Raw genomic sequence first — 20886 nt, 5'->3', positions numbered from 1 at the left:
AGTGTAGAGTCCGTATGGGCGGCCCCGAGCTCATCCCGATGTCTGTCTCGGGGGGGCGAAGTCAGCTGGGCGGATCTTCATCTCGGTGAAGGGGATGGAGAAATTCTTCCCTTTCCAGTCCGTCCAGATGATCCCCTGGGAGCAGAACAAAGAGGAGGAGGAGGAGGCTAGTAAAACTGGAGTAAGGACAAAGTCAGGCATGAGGTAGGAGTTCAAGTGTTACAGTGTTACTGAGGAAGGGGTTCGGTAAGAGTACGTCATGAGTAAGATGTGCATAAGGAATGAGTAAGGTACATGTTACTAAGGCCTAACTAAGGTCTGAGTAAGTGTCAGTAAGGTACAAGAAATGTATGAGTAATATACAGATAAGGAATGAGTAAGGCACGTGAAAAGCTAGAGTAAGAAACGAGTCAGGCACGAGTAGGGAGTGAGTAAGGCGAGAGTAGAGGATGAGTACAGTGCGAGCAGGCCGAGAGAGAAGCACGAGTAAGGAGTGAGCAGGGAGAGAGCAGGGCGTGAGCAGAGGGAGAGGACAGCGCGAGCAGGCCGTGAGCAGGGCGAGAGCAGAGGGAGAGGACAGCGCGAGCAGGCCGTGAGCAGGGCGAGAGCAGAGGGAGAGGACGGCGCGAGCAGGCCGTGAGCAGAGGGAGAGGACGGCGCGAGCAGGCCGTGAGCAGAGGGAGAGGACAGCGCGAGCAGGCCGTGAGCAGAGGGAGAGGACAGCGCGAGCAGGCCGTGAGCAGGGCGAGAGCAGAGGGAGAGGACAGCGCGAGCAGGCCGTGAGCAGGGCGAGAGCAGAGGGAGAGGACGGCGCGAGCAGGCCGTGAGCAGGGTGAGAGCAGAGGGAGAGGACGGCGCGAGCAGGCCGTGAGCAGGGCGAGAGCAGAGGGAGAGGACAGGGCGAGCAGGGCGAGAGCAGAGGGAGAGGACGGCGCGAGCAGGGCGAGAGCAGAGGGAGAGCAGAGGGAGAGGACAGGGCGAGCAGGCCGTGAGCAGGCCGTGAGCAGGGCAAGAGCAGAGGGAGAGGACAGCGCGAGCAGGCCGTGAGCAGGGCGAGAGCAGAGGGAGAGGACAGCGCGAGCAGGCCGTGAGCAGGGTGAGAGCAGAGGGAGAGGACAGCGCGAGCAGGCCGTGAGCAGGGCGAGAGCAGAGGGAGAGGACAGCGCGAGCAGGGCGAGAGCAGAGGGAGAGGACAGCGCGAGCAGGGCGAGAGCAGAGGGAGAGGACAGCGCGAGCAGGCCGTGAGCAGGGCGAGAGCAGAGGGAGAGGACAGCGCGAGCAGGCCGTGAGCAGAGGGAGAGCAGAGGGAGAGGACGGCACGAGCAGGCCGTGAGCAGGCCGTGAGCAGAGGGAGAGGACAGCGCGAGCAGGCCGTGAGCAGAGGGAGAGGATAGCGCGAGCAGGGCGAGAGCAGAGGGAGAGGACGGCGCGAGCAGGCCGTGAGCAGAGGGAGAGGACAGCGCGAGCAGGCCGTGAGCAGGCCGTGAGCAGAGGGAGAGGACAGCGCGAGCAGGGCGTGAGCAGAGGGAGAGGACAGCGCGAGCAGGCCGTGAGCAGGGCGAGAGCAGAGGGAGAGGACAGCGCGAGCAGGGCGTGAGCAGGCTGTGAGCAGGGCGAGAGCAGAGGGAGAGGACAGCGCGAGCAGGCCGTGAGCAGAGGGAGAGGACAGCGCGAGCAGGGCGAGAGCAGAGGGAGAGGACGGCGCGAGCAGGCCGTGAGCAGAGGGAGAGGACGGCGCGAGCAGGCCGTGAGCAGAGGGAGAGGACGGCGCGAGCAGGCCGTGAGCAGAGGGAGAGGACGGCGCGAGCAGGCCGTGAGCAGAGGGAGAGGACAGCGCGAGCAGGCCGTGAGCAGAGGGAGAGGACAGCGCGAGCAGGCCGTGAGCAGGGCGAGAGCAGAGGGAGAGGACAGCGCGAGCAGGCCGTGAGCAGGGCGAGAGCAGAGGGAGAGGACGGCGCGAGCAGGCCGTGAGCAGGGTGAGAGCAGAGGGAGAGGACGGCGCGAGCAGGCCGTGAGCAGGGCGAGAGCAGAGGGAGAGGACAGGGCGAGCAGGGCGAGAGCAGAGGGAGAGGACGGCGCGAGCAGGGCGAGAGCAGAGGGAGAGCAGAGGGAGAGGACAGGGCGAGCAGGCCGTGAGCAGGCCGTGAGCAGGGCAAGAGCAGAGGGAGAGGACAGCGCGAGCAGGCCGTGAGCAGGGCGAGAGCAGAGGGAGAGGACAGCGCGAGCAGGCCGTGAGCAGGGTGAGAGCAGAGGGAGAGGACAGCGCGAGCAGGCCGTGAGCAGGGCGAGAGCAGAGGGAGAGGACAGCGCGAGCAGGGCGAGAGCAGAGGGAGAGGACAGCGCGAGCAGGGCGAGAGCAGAGGGAGAGGACAGCGCGAGCAGGCCGTGAGCAGGGCGAGAGCAGAGGGAGAGGACAGCGCGAGCAGGCCGTGAGCAGAGGGAGAGCAGAGGGAGAGGACGGCACGAGCAGGCCGTGAGCAGGCCGTGAGCAGAGGGAGAGGACAGCGCGAGCAGGCCGTGAGCAGAGGGAGAGGATAGCGCGAGCAGGGCGAGAGCAGAGGGAGAGGACGGCGCGAGCAGGCCGTGAGCAGAGGGAGAGGACAGCGCGAGCAGGCCGTGAGCAGGCCGTGAGCAGAGGGAGAGGACAGCGCGAGCAGGGCGTGAGCAGAGGGAGAGGACAGCGCGAGCAGGCCGTGAGCAGGGCGAGAGCAGAGGGAGAGGACAGCGCGAGCAGGGCGTGAGCAGGCTGTGAGCAGGGCGAGAGCAGAGGGAGAGGACAGCGCGAGCAGGCCGTGAGCAGAGGGAGAGGACAGCGCGAGCAGGGCGAGAGCAGAGGGAGAGGACGGCGCGAGCAGGCCGTGAGCAGAGGGAGAGGACGGCGCGAGCAGGCCGTGAGCAGAGGGAGAGGACGGCGCGAGCAGGCCGTGAGCAGAGGGAGAGGACAGCGCGAGCAGGGCGAGAGCAGAGGGAGAGGACAGCGCGAGCAGGCCGTGAGCAGGGCGAGAGCAGAGGGAGAGGACAGCGCGAGCAGGGCGAGAGCAGAGGGAGAGGACAGCGCGAGCAGGCCGTGAGCAGAGGGAGAGGACAGCGCGAGCAGGCCGTGAGCAGGCCGTGAGCAGAGGGAGAGGACAGCGCGAGCAGGGCGTGAGCAGAGGGAGAGGACAGCGTGAGCAGGCCGTGAGCAGGGCGAGAGCAGAGGGAGAGGACAGCGCGAGCAGGCCGTGAGCAGAGGGAGAGGACAGCGCGAGCAGGGCGAGAGCAGAGGGAGAGGACAGGGCGAGCAGGCCGTGAGCAGAGGGAGAGGACAGCGCGAGCAGGCCGTGAGCAGAGGGAGAGGACAGCGCGAGCAGGCCGTGAGCAGAGGGAGAGGACAGCGCGAGCAGGGCGAGAGCAGAGGGAGAGGACAGCGTGAGCAGGCCGTGAGCAGAGGGAGAGGACGGCACGAGCAGGCCGTGAGCAGAGGGAGAGGACGGCACGAGCAGGCCGTGAGCAGAGGGAGAGGACAGCGCGAGCAGGCCGTGAGCAGAGGGAGAGGACGGCGCGAGCAGGCCGTGAGCAGGGCGAGAGCAGAGGGAGAGGACAGCGCGAGCAGGCCGTGAGCAGGGCGAGAGCAGAGGGAGAGGACGGCACGAGCAGGCCGTGAGCAGAGGGAGAGGACAGCGCGAGCAGGCCGTGAGCAGAGGGAGAGGACGGCGCGAGCAGGCCGTGAGCAGGGCGAGAGCAGAGGGAGAGGACAGCGCGAGCAGGCCGTGAGCAGGGCGAGAGCAGAGGGAGAGGACAGCGCGAGCAGGGCGAGAGCAGAGGGAGAGGACAGGGCGAGCAGGCCGTGAGCAGAGGGAGAGGACGGCGCGAGCAGGCCGTGAGCAGAGGGAGAGGACGGCACGAGCAGGGCACCTGGTGGTTCTTGTGGGTGTTGTAGAGCCCGTTGAGGTTGGCGAAGTGGCAGTTCCTGTACCACCAGCCGCCGCGGTACGACATGGCGCAGCGCGTGATGAGGGGCCGGGGGTCGCGGTCCTTGCTGGAGAAGGGCCGGCCGTCGTGGTAGCTCAGGGAGTCACCTGCGGGCACAGGGCACCCCCGGGTCTGCATGAGCACTGCTGGTCATCATCCCTCTCTCCTTTCTCACTCCTCTCTACCCTCCCTCTCCTCTCTCCCTCTCCTCTCTCTCCTCCCCTCCCCTCTCTCCCCCCTCCCTCTCCTCTCTCCCTCTCCTCTCTCTCCTCCCCTCCCCTCTCTCCCCCCTCCCTCTCCTCTCTCTCCCCCCCCCTCCACCCTCTCTCTCCACCCACTCTCCTCTCTCTCCCCCCCCCCCACTCTCTCTCCTCTCCTCTCTCCCCTCCCCTCTCTCTCTCCTCTCTCCCTCCCATCTTTTCTCTCCTCCCTCTCCCCTCTCTCCCCCCTCTCTCTCCTCTCCACCCACTCTCCCCTCTCCTCTCCTCTCTCTCTCCCCTCTCTCTCCTCTCCACCCCTCTCTCCCCTCTCCACCCCCTCTCCCCTCTCTCCTCTCTCCTCTCCCCTCTCTCTCCTCTCTCCCCTCTCTCCACCCACTCTCCCCTCCCTCTCTCCCCTCTCTCCTCTCTCCTCTCCCCTCTCTCCTCTCTCCTCTCTCCTCTCTCCTCTCTCCTCTCCCCTCTCTCCTCTCTCCTCTCTCCTCTCTCTCCCCTCTCCCTCCTCTCTCTCACCAGCAGTGCCTGAGTATCCAGACAGCTGCAGCCTGTAGTGCTGCTTCTCGGTGTCGATGGAGAAGGAGGAGTACTTTGCGAAGGCGAAATCCCCCCCCGCCCGCAGGTCCACTCTCAGAGCCTGAGCGCCCCCTCTGGTGAGCCGGTGTAGCGCGTCGTTCCCTGAACACAGACAGAGAGGGAGAGGAGAGAGGGGAGGGGAGAGAGGAGGGAGAGAGGAGAGAGGAGAGAGGGGGGACAGAGAGGAGAGAGAGAGGAGAGAGGGGGAGAGAGGAGAGAGAGACAGGAGAGAGAGGGGAGAGAGAGGGGAGAGAGACAGGAGAGAGGGGGAGAGGGGAGAGAGAGGAGAGGGGAGGGAGGGGGGAGAGGGGAGAGACAGAGGAGAGAGACAGAGGAGAGAGAGAGAGAGGAGAGAGAGGGGAGAGGGGAGAGGGAGAGACAGAGGGGAGTGAGAGAGGAGAGAGAGGGGGAGAGGGGAGAGAGAGGAGAGGGGAGAGACAGAGGAGAGAGACAGGAGAGAGAGGGGAGGGAGGGGGGAGAGGGAGAGACAGAGGAGAGAGACAGGAGAGAGACAGGAGAGAGAGGGGAGAGGGAGAGACAGAGGAGAGAGACAGGAGAGAGACAGGAGAGAGAGGGGAGAGAGGGGGGAGAGACAGAGGAGAGAGACAGGAGAGAGAGGGGAGGGAGGGGGGAGAGGGGAGAGACAGAGGAGAGAGACAGGAGAGAGACAGGAGAGAGAGGGGAGAGGGAGAGACAGAGGAGAGAGACAGGAGAGAGACAGGAGAGAGAGGGGAGAGAGGGGGGAGAGACAGAGGAGAGAGAGGGGAGGGAGGGGGGAGAGGGGAGAGACAGAGGAGAGAGACAGGAGAGAGAGGGGAGGGAGGGGGGAGAGGGGAGAGACAGAGGAGAGAGACAGGAGAGAGACAGGAGAGAGAGGGGAGAGAGAGGGGAGAGACAGAGGAGAGAGACAGGAGAGAGACAGGAGAGAGAGGGGAGAGGGAGAGACAAAGGAGAGAGACAGGAGAGAGAGGGGAGAGAGGGGGGAGAGACAGAGGAGAGAGACAGGAGAGAGAGGGGAGGGAGGGGGGAGAGGGGAGAGAGACAGGAGAGAGAGGGGAGAGAGGGGGGAGAGACAGAGGAGAGAGACAGGAGAGAGAGGGGAGGGAGGGGGGAGAGGGGAGAGACAGAGGAGAGAGACAGGAGAGAGAGAGAGAGGAGAGAGAGGGGAGAGGGGAGAGGGAGAGACAGAGGAGAGAGACAGGAGAGAGAGGGGGAGACAGATATAATTATGAGTATTTTATCCCCCGACTTGCCTGCTTTGCGGGTCAGAGGGTCAAAGGTTACTCCGGCACGGCCTCCATGCCTCACCCAGCCAGAACTCCTCGCTCAGGTTCCCGAATCCCGCTTTGTATTCCTTCCATTTCCGGAAGAAGTTGGTCTTCCCGTTCATCCTCCTCTGGAAGACCTGGACACAAGGAACACAGCTTCCCATCAGGAGAGCAAAACACTGACAACAGAAATGGCGACCGGGGGAGGAAACTACAACTCCCACCATGCCGGCAGCATCCTTCTCTTACTGAGGCTTTCTGGGTAGTGTAGTTGATCTCCTTGACTCCTGTGAACCATGTGACTGACGGGGAATGACTTTTAATTATGTGCCCGATCAGTCTATCCCAGCAGCCCCGGCTTCACTGGGAGACAAGAGGACGCGGGGGGGGGGGGGGCTCGTCCCACCCCTGCCCCCTCCGTGTCCCTCTCAGACCCACCGTCCACCCTCCTCCGTCCGTCTCCATGTCGCAGAACACCCGCAGTGGTTCGTCCCCGGCTCCCCCCGGGTAGATAGTGGTCTCTCCCGACTCCAGCAACCCGTTCAGCAGCTCCTGAGAGCAGTCGACAGGGAACGGGAACCGCAGGGAGCCTGAGAGAGAGAGAGGGGTTAATACACTCCAGGACACTGACACTGCACTGAGAGAGAGAGGGGTTCATACACACACACTGACTGGACACTCCAGTACATGAACACTGCACTGAGAGAGAGAGGGGTTCATACACACACACTGACTGGACACTCCAGTACATGAACACTGCACTGAGAGAGAGAGGGGTTCATACACACACACTGACTGGACACTCCAGTACATGAACACTGCACTGAGAGAGAGAGGGGTTCATACACACACACTGACTGGACACTCCAGTACATGAACACTGCACTGAGAGAGAGAGGGGTTCATACAGACACACTGACTGGACACTCCAGTACATGAACACTGCACTGAGAGAGAGAGGGGTTCACACACACACTGACTGGACACTCCAGTACATGAACACTGCACTGAGAGAGAGAGGGGTTCATACACACACACTGACTGGACACTCCAGTACATGAACACTGCACTGAGAGAGAGAGGGGTTCATACACACACACTGACTGGACACTCCAGTACATGAACACTGCACTGAGAGAGAGAGGGGTTCATACACACACACTGACTGGACACTCCAGTACATGAACACTGCACTGAGAGAGAGAGGGGTTCATACAGACACACTGACTGGACACTCCAGTACATGAACACTGCACTGAGAGAGAGAGGGGTTCATACAGACACACTGACTGGACACTCCAGTACATTAACACTGCACTGAGAGAGAGAGGGGTTCATACACACACACTGACTGGACACTCCAGTACATGAACACTGCACTGAGAGAGAGAGGGGTTAATACAGACACACTGACTGGACACTCCAGTACATGAACACTGCACTGAGAGAGAGAGGGGTTCATACACACACACTGACTGGACACTCCAGTACATTAACACTGCACTGAGAGAGAGAGGGGTTCATACAGACACACTGACTGGACACTCCAGTACATTAACACTGCACTGAGAGAGAGAGGGGTTCATACAGACACACTGACTGGACACTCCAGTACATGAACACTGCACTGAGAGAGAGAGGGGTTCATACACACACACTGACTGGACACTCCAGTACATGAACACTGCACTGAGAGAGAGAGGGGTTCATACACACACACTGACTGGACACTCCAGTACATGAACACTGCACTGAGAGAGAGAGGGGTTCATACACACACACTGACTGGACACTCCAGTACATGAACACTGCACTGAGAGAGAGAGGGGTTCATACACACACACTGCCTCCCTGACTGGACACTCCAGTACAGCGCAGTCAGCCTGACCTGTGGTGAACTGGACTGTGAGTGCTGCACTCCTCTGCTCCCCTCTCAGTGCCTGCAGTCTTGCTGTGTACAGCGACACAGGAGCCAGTTGGGACAGCTTCACCTGGGTCACATTGGGCTCAAGGATCAGTTCCTGTGCAGGAGAAAGCAGAAGAAATGTGATTAGTCTGTCCTGTGCACCTGTCTGTGTGTCTGTCCTGTGCACCTGTCTGTGTCTCAGTCCTGTGCACCTGTCTGTGTCTCATTCCTGTGTACTTGTCTGTGTCTCAGTCCTGTGTACCTGTGTGTGTACCTGTGTCTCAGTCCTGTGCACCTGTCTGTGTCTCAGTCCTGTGCACCTGTCTGTGTGTCTGTCCTGTGCACCTGTCTGTGTCTCAGTCCTGTGCACCTGTCTGTGTGTCTGTCCTGTGCACCTGTCTGTGTCTCATTCCTGTGTACTTGTCTGTGTCTCAGTCCTGTGTACCTGTGTGTGTACCTGTGTCTCAGTCCTGTGCACCTGTCTGTGTGTCTGTCCTGTGCACCTGTCTGTGTCTCAGTCCTGTGCACCTGTCTGTGTGTTTGTCCTGTGCACCTCTCTGTGCCTCAGTCCTGTCCACCTGTCTGTGTGTCTGTGTCCTTTCCACCTGTCTGTGTGTCTGTCCTGTGCACCTGTCTGTCTCTCAGTCCTGTGCACCTGTCTGTGTGTCTGTCCTGTGCACCTGTCTGTGTCTCAGTCCTGTGCACCTGTCTGTGTCTCATTCCTGTGTACTTGTCTGTGTGTCTGTCCTGTGCACCTGTCTGTGTCTCAGTCCTGTGCACCTGTCTGTGTCTCAGTCCTGTGCACCTGTCTGTGTGTCTGTCCTGTGCACCTGTCTGTGTCTCAGTCCTGTGCACCTGTCTGTGTGTTTGTCCTGTGCACCTCTCTGTGCCTCAGTCCTGTCCACCTGTCTGTGTGTCTGTGTCCTTTCCACCTGTCTGTGTGTCTGTCCTGTGCACCTGTCTGTCTCTCAGTCCTGTGCACCTGTCTGTGTCTCAGTCCTGTGCACCTGTCTGTGTGTCTGTCCTGTGCACCTCTCTGTGCTTCAGTCCTGTCCACCTGTCTGTGTCCTTTCCACCTGTCTGTGTGTCTGTCCTGTGCACCTGTCTGTGTGTCTCAGTCCTGTGTACCTGTCTGTGTCTCAGTCCTGTGTACCTGTCTGTGTACCTGTCTGTGTCTCAGTCCTGTGTACTTGTCTGTGTGTCTGTCAGTGTCTCGGTCCTGTCCACCTGTCTGTGTGTCTCGGTCCTGTCCACCTGTCTCTCACCTGCAGCTCCTGTGACGCTGTGTGATAGGTCAGCCGGTACCCCGTGACCGCTGTGCGCGGTGGCTTCCATGACAACACAGCGGAGCGGGGTGTCACCTGACTGGCCGCCAGCTCCCGCGGCCCCTCCCCTGCGGCTGCCGCCCCTGAAACGCGGACAGACCCGTGAGCCGGCGGACAGCGCAGGACACCGTGTCCGGCCACGCCGCCAGGAGGAGACACAGCGGTCAGTCTCCAAGGGGACCCGTCCCTTTCCCAGCGGATACAGCCCAGACAGGGCGCGCACACCAGGCCCCACGCTGACCACTGACCGTCCACTGATTGTCTACTGCTGACCCCCTGACTGTCCACTGACCGCCAGCTTGACCACTCCACTGACCCTCCACTGATGACCCCCTGACTGTCCACTGACCATCTACTGATTGTCTACTGATGACCCCCTGACTGTCCACTGACCGTCTACTGATTGTCTACTGATGACCCCCTGACTGTCCACTGACCGTCTACTCATTGTCTACTGATGACCCCCTGACTGTCCACTGACCACTCCACTGAGTGTCCACTGAGCGTCCACTGACAACACCCCGACTGTCCACTGACCGTCTCCTGCTGACCCCCTGACTGTCCACTGACCGCCAGCTTGACCACTCCACTGAGCATTCACTGATGACCCCCTGACTGTCCAGTGGCCACACCACTGTCCAGTGCCCGCCCCACGCCCGCCCCGGGGGGTGACTGACCGGTGGTGGAGAAGGAGAGGGTGGCCGGCGAGCTCCGGGCCCCGTGCGCCTCGCTGGTCACCCTGACGGTGTACACCGTGTCCCTGAGCAGCCCCTTCAGCTGCAGCTCGGCCGTGTTCCCCGAGGTGCTGACCAGCACCTCCGGCACTGAGGGAGACCGAGAGGGGGGTTAGTGCAGTAATACTCGTTCCACGCCCCCACCCCCCTCTGTGTACAGTAGAGCCTCTTGTCCTGACTGGAGGAGCTCACCCAGCTGTGTCTGGAGAGAAGCCAGGGTATCGGCTTCAACCACAGGGCTGGGCAGCTTGTTCCCCACCCCCACCCCCCTCTGTGTACAGAAGAGCCTCCTGTCCTGACTGGAGGAGCTCACCCAGCTGTGTCTGGAGAGAAGCCAGGGTATCGGCTTCAACCACAGGGCTGGGCAGCTTGTTCCCCACCCCCACCCCCTCTGTGTACAGTAGAGCCTCCTGTCCTGACTGGAGGAGCTCACCCAGCTGTGTCTGGAGAGAAGCCAGGGTATCGGCTTCAACCACAGGGCTGGGCAGCTTGTTCCCCACCCCCACCCCCCTCTGTGTACAGAAGAGCCTCCTGTCCTGACTGGAGGAGCTCACCCAGCTGTGTCTGGAGAGAAGCCAGGGTATCGGCTTCAACCACAGGGCTGGGCAGCTTGTTCCCCACCCCACCCCCCTCTGTGTACAGTAGAGCCTCCTGTCCTGACTGGAGGAGCTCATCCAGCCTGTTCCCCACCCCCACCCCCCTCTGTGTACAGAAGAGCCTCCTGTCCTGACTGGAGGATCTCACCCAGCTGTGTCTGGAGAGAAGCCAGGGTATCGGCTTCAACCACAGGGCTGGACAGCTTGTTCCCCACCCCCACCCCCCTCTGTGTACAGAAGAGCCCCCTGTCCTGACTGGAGGAGCTCACCCAGCTGTGTCTGGAGAGAAGCCAGGGTATCGGCTTCAACCACAGGGCTGGGCAGCCTGTTCCCCACCCCCACCCCCCTCTGTGTACAGTAGAGCCTCCTGTCCTGACTGGAGGAGCTCACCCAGCTGTGTCTGGAGAGAAGCCAGGGTATCGGCTTGTTCCCCACCCCCACCCCTCTCTGTGTACAGCAGAGCCCCCTGTCCCCACAGCCCCTCTGATGGCTGTCTCAGACCTCACGGCCTGCGGCGGGGAGACTCACCGTTCTGGGCGCCGTACAGGACGAGGTAGCGGTCCACGGTGGCCAGCGCCGGTCTCCACAGCAACAGGGCCCTGCTGTCGGTCACGTTGATCGCCCGGAGGTCCGTGGGGGCGTCGGGGACTGGGAGAGAGAGGGAGAGAGAGGGAGAGAGGGAGAGAGGGAGAGAGGGAGAGAGAGAGTCCAGCCCCTGACCGCCTCAGCTGTCTGACCCGGCGCCGGTGCGGACTGGGGCTCTGCTTACCGGTCAGGACCACCCCGGTGAGCGGGCGGCTCTCGTCCAGGCCCACCACGGACAGCACGCTGACCTCGTACTGCGAGCCCGGCCGCAGCCGGCTGACCGCCGCGCTGGACTGCTGACCGCCCACCGACAGGGAGTGGGGCTCCCCTGGGGGAGACAGAGACAGAGACAGAGACAGGGGAGACTGGACTACCTGCCCAGGTGACACTGCACACACACTGCACACACACACACGCACTGCTCTGTGTATGTGTATGTGTGCACTGTGTGAGTGCGCAGAGTGTTTGTGTGAGTGTGTGCAGTGTGGTTGTGAGAGTGTGAGTGTTTTTGTGTGAGTGTGTATACAGTGGTTGTGTGTGCAGTGTATGTGAGAGTGTGAGTGTGTATATAGTGGTTGTGTGTTTGCAGTGAGTGTATATGTGTGCGAGTGTGTATGTGTGTGTGTGTTTGTGTGTGTGAGTGCAGTGGTTGTGCGAGAGTGAGTGTGTGTGCAGTGTGTTTGTGAGATAGTCTGAGTGTGTATGTGTGAGAGTGAGTGAATGTGAGTGTGTGCAGTGTATGTGTGTGCGAGTGTGTAGGTGCAGAGTGTGGCAGTGATACTGTAAATACAGGCTCTCGGATACAGATATATTAATATATAAATATAAATCTAGACACTGTATATAAGATCATATAGATGTAGAAGACATACAGATATATGAGATAATATAGGAGACATCTAATATCTGACATTTCTGAGAGTATTTACCCTCCTGCAGGTGAGTGTAGGTGATCTTGAAGGATGTGATGGGCGCCGAGGGCCGCACCCAGGACAGCGTGAAGGAGGAGTCAGTCACATTGCTGAACGCCAGCTGGGAGGGGGGCTCTGGTCCTGAGGGGGCAGGGGGGAGAGAGAGAGGAGAGAGCGTCAGTCACCAAGACAGGAGAGAGAGAGGAGACACAGAGAGGAGAGAGCGTCAGTCACCGAGACAGGAGAGAGAGAGGAGACACACAGAGGAGAGAGCATCAGTCACAGAAACAGGAGACACAGAGGAGAGACACACAGAGGAGAGAGGGTCAGTCACAGGAGAGAGAGAGAGAGGGTCAGTCACAGAGACAGGAGAGAGAGAGAGGAGACACACAGAGGAGAGAGGGTCAGTCACAGAGACAGCAGAGAGAGGAGAGACACAGGAGAGAGACACAGAGAAGAGAGAGAGGAGACACACAGAGGAGAGCGAGTCAGTCACAGGAGAGAGAGAGGAGGGAGAGAGGAGAGAGAGCATCAGTCACAGAGACAGCAGAGAGAGAGAGGAGACACAGATGAGAGAGCATCAGTCACAGAAACAGGAGACACAGAGGAGAGACACACAGAGGAGAGAGGGTCAGTCACAGGAGAGAGAGAGAGGAGACACAGAGGAGAGAGAGGAGAGAGGGTCAGTCACAGAGACAGGAGAGAGAGAGAGAGGAAAGAATTCCCTGCCAGAATCACAACTGGTCCCGATCCTACTGGGAGAGGGAGGAGGGAACTCAGTTGAACTGGCAGCCCAGTGTGTGATCTCCTGTCCCAGCCTGAGGAGCAATGAGCCCGTCTCCCAGTAATATTATGATGTGTCTGTATTGTAAATATCTGTAGATTTTTTTAAATGCATTTGTAACTGTATTTGTTTTGCTGTGGCAACACTGATTGTACCCATCGGTCAAGTCAATATAGCGCCTTGAACTGAACTGGACTGAGCTGAAAACTGACAGGAGAGGAGAGAGAGAGGTTCAGTCACAGAGACAGGAGAGACAGAACAAAGAGGAGAGGCGTGAGCTCATGACAAACGCAAAGACAGACCGATGGACAGAGAGACAGGCACACCGAGAGACAGACAGGCACTCTGAGAGACCGTCAGTATGGTGAAGATCCAGAGAGAGAGAGAGAGACAGCCCACAGGCTTGTGTGCAGTCAGGACAGCAGAGAGACAGGCAGACAGACACTAGGAGAGAGACCGACTGGTTAATTGAGATTAATCAAGACAGACACGCTTGTATATATACGAATATATATACACACAGAATGTAGAGGTAGTTAATACAAATATGGTCTGATCCTGGGCTAAAAAAAAGTCAGCGTAAAATACATTCAGGAGAGAATTTCACAGTCACGGTCTGCCACGATTTCTCAAGAAATCGTGAAGAAGGATGAAGGTGTGGCCAACTGTGTTCTAACCCTGGGAAAGAGAAAGAGCAAGAGAGGACCAGCATGTGTTGAACAGCAAAGTTTCTCAGCTCTGAAACCAGAAACCTGCCAAAATAATGACCGAGCCCCCCCCCCTCCCCCCAAAAAAATCAATCAGTCTGAGCTGAAATACGAAGACACACATGAACAAATACACCTGTGAGCTTTAACCTGGTCAAGGCGTTGGGCAGACTTATTGGCCAACCATCGTCTTACCCTGGGAGCGAGGCGCGGCGAGTCAGTGACGATGGCTGACCGTAACCTTACCCTGAGTGAGAGAATCAGACCAGCAGTGAGTGAGCATGCAAGGATGCCCCTCCCATCCCCGACAGCACCTCATGAATATTCATGACGCAAGCACATCATTAATATTCATGCGGGGGGCGGAGCCTGTTAAACACAAAACAGAACACAGTACATTGTAAAAATTCATTGAGACAGTAGCTAATCCTCCTACAGTTACTGGTACTCAACACTATGACTACTACTGTTACTACAGTTTCTAACACTTCTGCTGTTGAACTAATGGCAAAGATCTTTTGAAGTTTTTACAATGTATCTGATATAAAGTGTTCCCTGCTGATCAGAGAGAGTTTGTCATTCTGTGTAACCAGAGAGAGAGAGAGAGAGAGAGAGAGAGAGACAGCACTGCTAATGAACACAGAACAGCTCAATTAGCCTGGGGGGAGGCTAATTGAGAATGTTAATGACCTCTGCTTAATTAAAACATGCTGGTGCCTCAATTAACAGAGAATGAACTGATAAACAGCACAGCCAGTCGGTAAGCTGAGAAGGCAGTCCAAATAGAGAGACACAATAACACACAGAGACTCGCACAGTGACAGCAACACACACACAGTACACAGTCTCGCACAGTGACACACACAGACTGCAGTAACACACAGAGACAGAGCACACTGACAGCAACACACACTCACACAGTAACACATACAGACTGCAGTAAGAGTCACAGACTCGCACACTGACAGCAACACACACACAGTAACACAAACTCGCACAGTAACACACACAGACTGCAGTAACACAGTCACAGACAGACTCGCACACTGACAGCAACACACACAGTAACAGACTCACACAGTAACACACACAGACTGCAGTAACAGTCACAGACTTGCACACTGACAGCAACACACACACAGTAACACACACAGACTGCAGTAACACAGTCACAGACAGACTAGCACACTGACAGCAACACACACTCACACAGTAACACATACAGACTGCAGTAAGAGTCACAGACTCGCACAGTGACAGTAACACACACAGTAACACAGACTCACACAGTGACAGTAACACACACAGACTCACACAGTAAGACATACAGACTGCAGTAACACACAGACAGACTCGCACACTGACAGTAACACACACAGACTGCAGTAACACACACAGACTCGCACAGTGACACATACAGACTGCAGTAACACACACAGACACAAGCAGACTAGTACACTGACAGTAACACATACAGACTGCAGTAACGCACACAGACACAAACAGACTCGCACACCGCCAGTTACATGACGACACGCATGCAGGGAGACCACAGAGGCCAGACTCTACAAGCCCAGTGGACTCCGAACTGCCCTGGGATCCGGTCTCACCCAAAGGACTGTGCCTCCTACAGCAGTGGGGTGTGCCAGGCCATACTGCTTATGTGTACTTATTCGTGCACTGTGATTTCACCCACAGTGTGACTGTTACTGTGTTACAGCAGTAACAGTAATACTGCTATGTTATAATAATAGTTATAGTAATACAGTACGTTACTGCTGTGTTATTTCACCCACAGTGTGATTATGACCGTGCTATAACTGCCCTGTGCATTCACCCACAGTGTGATTATTACTGTGTTATAACTGCCCTGTGCTTTCACCCACAGTGCAATTATTACTGTGTTATAACTGCCCTGTGCTTTCACCCACAGTGCGATTATTACTGTGTTATGACTGCCCTGTGCTTTCACCCACAGTGCAATTATTACTGTGTTATAACTGCCCTGTGATTTCACCCACTGTGTGATTATTACTGTGTTATAACTGTCCTGTGATTTCACCCACAGCCGGAAGTGCAAGGAAATATGGGAACACGGTGCTGCTTGGGAGGGCAGGTGTCATGGATCATAGGTCAAGGGTCATAGGTCGGGGTGTGTGTGTGTGGGGGGGTGGGGTACCTGTGAAAACGGACAAGCGGTGGATTCTGGACCGGATCCCGGGCGCCTTGCCGGAGAAGGACAGGAGGTACCGGGTCCGGGGCCGGAGGTTCTGGATCGGCAGGGAGCGGGAGGTCCCGGGTACGACAAACACCGTGGCGTCCCCGCCGGGCCCCCCGGACTCCCGCAGGCTCACCGTGAAGTTAGAGAAGAGCCCCTCGGGGGCCTCCCACAGGAGCACGAAGCCCCCGGAGGTCACGTTTCGCACCTGGACCCCGCTGGGGTGCCCGTCCCGGGCTTGAGGGGCCGCCGGGGAGGGGCCACCCCTCGGGGGCAGCGGGGGTCTCCTCCTCCTGTCGTGGCCCGCGCCGGCCCAGGGGAGGGTTTGGGATGGCCGGCCGGAGGGGGGTCTGAGCCTGGGGGGGTCTCCTTCCGGCTGCGCTGCCCCCTTCTCTCTCTTCACCCCCCCTTCCTCTTCCAGAGTCCGTCTCTTGTCCTCTCCGTCACGGTCCTGTGCTTCCTGGGGTCGACTCAGGGACGGTCTCTCGTCCTCTCTGTCTTGGTCCTGTGCTTCCTGGGGTTGCCTCTGGGATGGTCTCTCGTCCCCTCCGTTACGGTCATGTGCTTCCTGGGGTGGTCTACCTCCCTCTCCGTCTCGGTCCTGTGCTTCTTGGGGTCGCCTCTGGGACGGTCTCTTGTCCCCTCCGTCACGGTCCTGTGCTTCCTGGGGTGGTCTACCTCCCTCTCTGTCTCTGTCCTGTGCTTCTTGGGGTCGACTCTGGGATGGTCTCTCATCCTCTCCGTCACGGTCCTGTGCTTCCTGGGGTTGCCTCTGGGATGGTCTCTCGTCCCCTCCGTTACGGTCATGTGCTTCCTGGGGTGGTCTACCTCCCTCTCCGTCTCGGTCCTGTGCTTCTTGGGGTCGACTCTGGGGTGGTCTCTCATCCTCTCCGTCACGGTCCTGTGCTTCCTGGGGTCGCCTCTGGGGCAGTCTCTTGTCCCCTCCATCACGGTCCTGTGCTTCTTGGGGTCGCCTCTGGGACGGTCTCTTGTCCCCTCCGTCACGGTCCTGTGCTTCCTGGGGTGGTCTACCTCCCTCTCTGTCTCTGTCCTGTGCTTCTTGGGGTCGACTCTGGGATGGTCTCTCATCCTCTCCGTCACGGTCCTGTGCTTCCTGGGGTCGCCTCTGGGGTGGTCTCTTGTCCCCTCCGTCACGGTCCTGTACTTTCTGGGGTGGTCTACCTCCCTCTCTGTCTCGGTCCTGTGCTTCTTGGGGTCGCCTCTGGGATGGTCTCTCATCCTCTCCGTCACGGTCCTGTGCTTCTTGGGGTCGCCTCTGGGACGGTCTCTCGTCCCCTCCGTCACGGTCCTGTGCTTCCTGGGGTTGCCTCTGGGACGGTCTCTTGTCCCCTCCGTCACGGTCCTGTGCTTTCTGGGGTGGTCTACCTCCCTCTCCGTCTCGGTCCTGTGCTTCCTGGGGTCGCCTCTGGGGCAGTCTCTTGTCCCCTCTGTCACGGTCCTGTACTTTCTGGGGTGGTCTAGCTCCCTCTCTGTCTCGGTCCTGTGCTTCTTGGGGTCGACTCTGGGATGGTCTCTCGTCCCCTCCGTCACGGTCCTGTGCTTCCTGGGGTTGCCTCTGGGACGGTCTCTTGTCCCCTCCGTCACGGTCTTGTGCTTTCTGGGGTGGTCTACCTCCCCCTCCGTCATGGTCCTGTGCTTTCTGGGGTCGTCTCTTGGACGGTCTCTTGTCCTCTCCCTCTCGGTCCTGTGCTTCCTGGGGTCGCTTCTGGGACGGTCTTTTGTCCCCTCCGTCACGGTCCTGTGCTTCCTGGGGTTGCCTCTGGGACGGTCTCTTGTCCCCTCCGTCACGGTCATGTGCTTCCTGGGGTCGCCTCTGGGGTGGTCTCTTGTCCCCTCTGTCACGGTCCTGTGCTTCCTGGAGTGGTCTACCTCCCTCTCGGTCCTGTGCTTCCTGGGGTCGCTTCTGGGACGGTCTCTTGTCCTCTCCCTCTCGGTCCTGTGCTTCCTGGGGTCGCTTCTGGGACGGTCTCTTGTCCCCTCCGTCACGGTCCTGTGCTTCCTGGGGTCGCTTCTGGGACGGTCTCTTGTCCCCTCCGTCACGGTCCTGTGCTTCCTGGGGTCGCCCCTGGGGTGGCCTCTGGGGTGGTCTCTTGTCCCCTCCGTCACGGTCCTGTGCTTCTTGGGGTCGTCTCTGGGGCAGTCTCTTATCCCCTCTGTCACGGTCCTGTGCTTCCTGGGGTGGTCTACCTCCCTCTCGGTCCTGTGCTTCCTGGGGTCGCCTCTGGGATGGTCCCTTGTCCCCTCCGTCTCGGTCCTGTGCTTCCTGGGGTCGCCTCTGGGGTGGTCTCTTGTCCCCTTCATCACGGTCCTGTGCTTCCTGGGGTGGTCTACCTCCCTCTCTGTCTCGGTCCTGTGCTTCCTGGGGTCGACTCTGGGACGGTCTCTCGTCCTCTCCGTCACGGTCCTGTGTTTTCTGGGGTGGTCTACCTCCCTCTCGGTCCTGTGCTTCTTGGGGTTGCCTCTGGGACGGTCTCTTGTCCTCTCCGTCTCGGTCCTCTGCTTCCTGGGGTCGTCTCTGGGATGGTCTCTCGTCCCCTCCGTCACGGTCCTGTGGTTCTTGGGGTCGTTTCTGGGGTGGTCTCTTGTCCCCTCCGTCACGGTCCTGTGGTTCTTGGGGTCGTTTCTGGGGTGGTCTCTTGTCCCCTCCGTCACGGTTCTGTGCTTCCTGGGGTCGCCTCTGGGGTGGTCTCTTGTCCCCTCCGTCACGGTCCTGTGCTTCCTGGGGTGGTGAAACTGGACTCCTGGTGCCTGTCGCTCCAGCACCAGGAGCAGGTGTCGGGATGATGCTCGGACCCTCGCCGGCCCGGTCCGGCTGCTCCACGGCGCTAGGCCCGCGGGCCTGCGGGTCGCCCTGCGGGGACAGTTCCGCCCCCCCGGGAGCCAGAGGAAGAGAGTGGGGAGGAGGAGGAGGAGGGGGGGAGGCAGCTCTGGGGGTCTCCGCGGACGCCGGGCGCTTGGAGACTGCTGGCGGCTTGCGGGGGGGTCCCCCGGGGGTCCCCTTGGCCGGGAGTCTGGGGGTCACTCTGCGTCCGGCGGACACAGGGGTGGCCCTGTCGGGCACCGGCTTGGGTCTGCCGGGGGAGGGAGGGAGGGTCTTCGACCCCGAGACCGCGCTGCTCGTGGGGCTCCTGCCCCAGGGGGTCCCCTCCTCCTCGCTGGCGTTTCCGGGAGCCCCCATCCCGACCCGGTGCCTCTGGGGGGGCCCGCCTGGCCTGGACTGGTTGTGGGCCGGACCCGGGCCCTGGTCCCGGTCCCGGTGCTGGCTCTGGCGCTGGCCGAGGCGCGGAGGAGCTCTGCTGACGGTTCTGTTGGGGTGGGCTCTAACCGGGCCAGCCCCTCGGTCCCTCGCCGCCGAGCCGGGGAGCTCGGCCCGGGATTGCTCCCGGGACTCGGCGCCGCTGCCCCGGACTGCCGGACCGGGCCGGTCCTGGTTCTGGTCCCGGTCCTGTTCCCCGTCCTGGTTCTGTTCCGGGTCCGGTTGAGGCGTGGGCCTGCTCTCCCTCACCAGGACCGTGATGTTGGACCGGGCCGGCGGGGGACGGGCCTCAGAACCCGGGCTTGGACCGCCTCCGGAGTCCGACCCGCGCCCCGCTCCCTGGGCTCTGCTCCCGTCCGGGTCTCCTCTCTGGGTCGGTGTTCTGGCAGGATCCGGGCCCGGTTTCTTCCTGGGACTGCCGCCGTTCCCCGGCCCGATTCTGGTGCCGCTGTGCCGGTCCTGAGCCTGAGAGACGGGCCGTTTGGGCTGGGCGGTCCCGGAGTCCCCCGGCCCGCTGGCGCCCCGGCCCGAGTACAGGTCCGGCTTCGTCGTCTTCCGAGCCGGAGCGCCGGCGGCCTTGGCAACGGTATCCGGGCGCGGTGCGGACGGCGTTCCTATGGAAACGGGCGATCGGAGAGTTCAGGACCCTCGCTCTCGGGGGGAAACGAGACGCGCGCTAGGAGTCAAAACACCAGCCGTCTCCTGCTCCTCAGCTCACTGCTCACAAATTCACCCACATCTCCTCTCACTGTGTCTCCCGTCCTGCTGTGTGTGTTTATGACTGAGGGGCTCCCTGTGATCTCCTCTCTCTCTCTCACTGTGTCTCCTGTCCTGCTGTGTGTGTTTATGACTGAGGGGCTCTCTGTGATCTCCTCTCTCTCTCACTGTGTCTCCCGTCCTGCTGTGTGTGTTTATGACTGAGGGGCTCCCTGTGCTCTCCTCTCCCTCACTGTGTCTCCTGTCCTGCTGTGTGTTTATGACTGAGGGGCTCCCTGTGATCTCCTCTCTCTCACTGTGTCCCCTGTCCTGCTGTGTGTGTTTATGACTGAGGGGCTCCTGTGATCTCCTCTCTCTCACTGTGTCCCCTGTCCTGCTGTGTGTGTTTATGACTGAGGGACTCCCTGTGATCTCCTCTCTCTCACTGTGTCTCCTGTCCTGCTGTGTGTGTTTATGACTGAGGGACTCCCTGTGATCTCCTCTCTCTCACTGTGTCTCCTGTCCTGCTGTGTGTGTTCATGACTGAGGGGCTCCCTGTGATCTCCTCTCTCTCTCACTGTGTCTCCTGTCCTGCTGTGTGTGTTTATGACTGAGGGGCTTCCTGTGCTCTCCTCTCTCTCACTGTGTCTCCCGTCCTGCTGTGTTTGTTTATGACTGAGGGGCTCCCTGTGATCTCCTCTCTCTCACTGTGTCCCCTGTCCTGCTGTGTGTGTTTATGACTAAGGGGCTCCCTGTGATCTCCTCTCTCTCACTGTGTCTCCTGTCCTGCTGTGTGTGTTTATGACTGAGGGGCTCCCTGTGCTCTCCTCTCTCTCACTGTGTCTCCTGTCCTGCTGTGTGTGTTTATGACTGAGGGGCTTCCTGTGCTCTCCTCTCTCTCACTGTGTCTCCTGTCCTGCTGTGTGTGTGTTTATGACTGAGGGGCTCCCTGTGCTCTCCTCTCTCTCACTGTGTCTCCTGTCCTGCTGTGTGTGTTTATGACTGAGGTGCTCCCTGTGATCTCCTCCTATACGATAAGGACAGGAGCCACAGTCGGTCCAGGGTGACTACAGCGCAGTGATACTGGCGGCCTCAGCCGGCAGCTGCTCCTGGAGAGGAGAAAAGGAGGTCATCAGT

General features: G+C 59.8%; 1 protein-coding gene across 1 annotated transcript in view; it reads right to left on the bottom strand.

The window, feature by feature from the left end:
• tnxbb (tenascin XBb) overlaps nucleotides 1-20886 on the bottom strand; it is a 33808-nt gene continuing 12922 nt past the window's right edge. The window contains exons 6-17 of the mRNA XM_088908068.1: nucleotides 15738-19667; nucleotides 12086-12208; nucleotides 11341-11484; nucleotides 11100-11219; nucleotides 9919-10065; nucleotides 9182-9324; nucleotides 7882-8031; nucleotides 6449-6664; nucleotides 6051-6147; nucleotides 4683-4844; nucleotides 3895-4058; nucleotides 1-135 (exon numbers count right to left, since the gene is read on the bottom strand). Of these exons, the coding sequence (XP_088764194.1) occupies nucleotides 31-135; nucleotides 3895-4058; nucleotides 4683-4844; nucleotides 6051-6147; nucleotides 6449-6664; nucleotides 7882-8031; nucleotides 9182-9324; nucleotides 9919-10065; nucleotides 11100-11219; nucleotides 11341-11484; nucleotides 12086-12208; nucleotides 15738-19667 (5501 nt within the window). The 3' untranslated portion in view covers nucleotides 1-30. The remainder of the gene's footprint in view (nucleotides 136-3894; nucleotides 4059-4682; nucleotides 4845-6050; nucleotides 6148-6448; nucleotides 6665-7881; nucleotides 8032-9181; nucleotides 9325-9918; nucleotides 10066-11099; nucleotides 11220-11340; nucleotides 11485-12085; nucleotides 12209-15737; nucleotides 19668-20886) is intronic.

The sequence above is a fragment of the Atractosteus spatula genome (assembly GCF_055471065.1).
Source record: "Atractosteus spatula isolate fAtrSpa1 chromosome 10 unlocalized genomic scaffold, fAtrSpa1.hap1 SUPER_10_unloc_1, whole genome shotgun sequence".
NCBI classification, from domain to species: domain Eukaryota; kingdom Metazoa; phylum Chordata; class Actinopteri; order Semionotiformes; family Lepisosteidae; genus Atractosteus; species Atractosteus spatula.
Note: the sequence above shows the minus strand (reverse complement) of the source record. Positions and strands in the feature narration are given on the sequence as shown.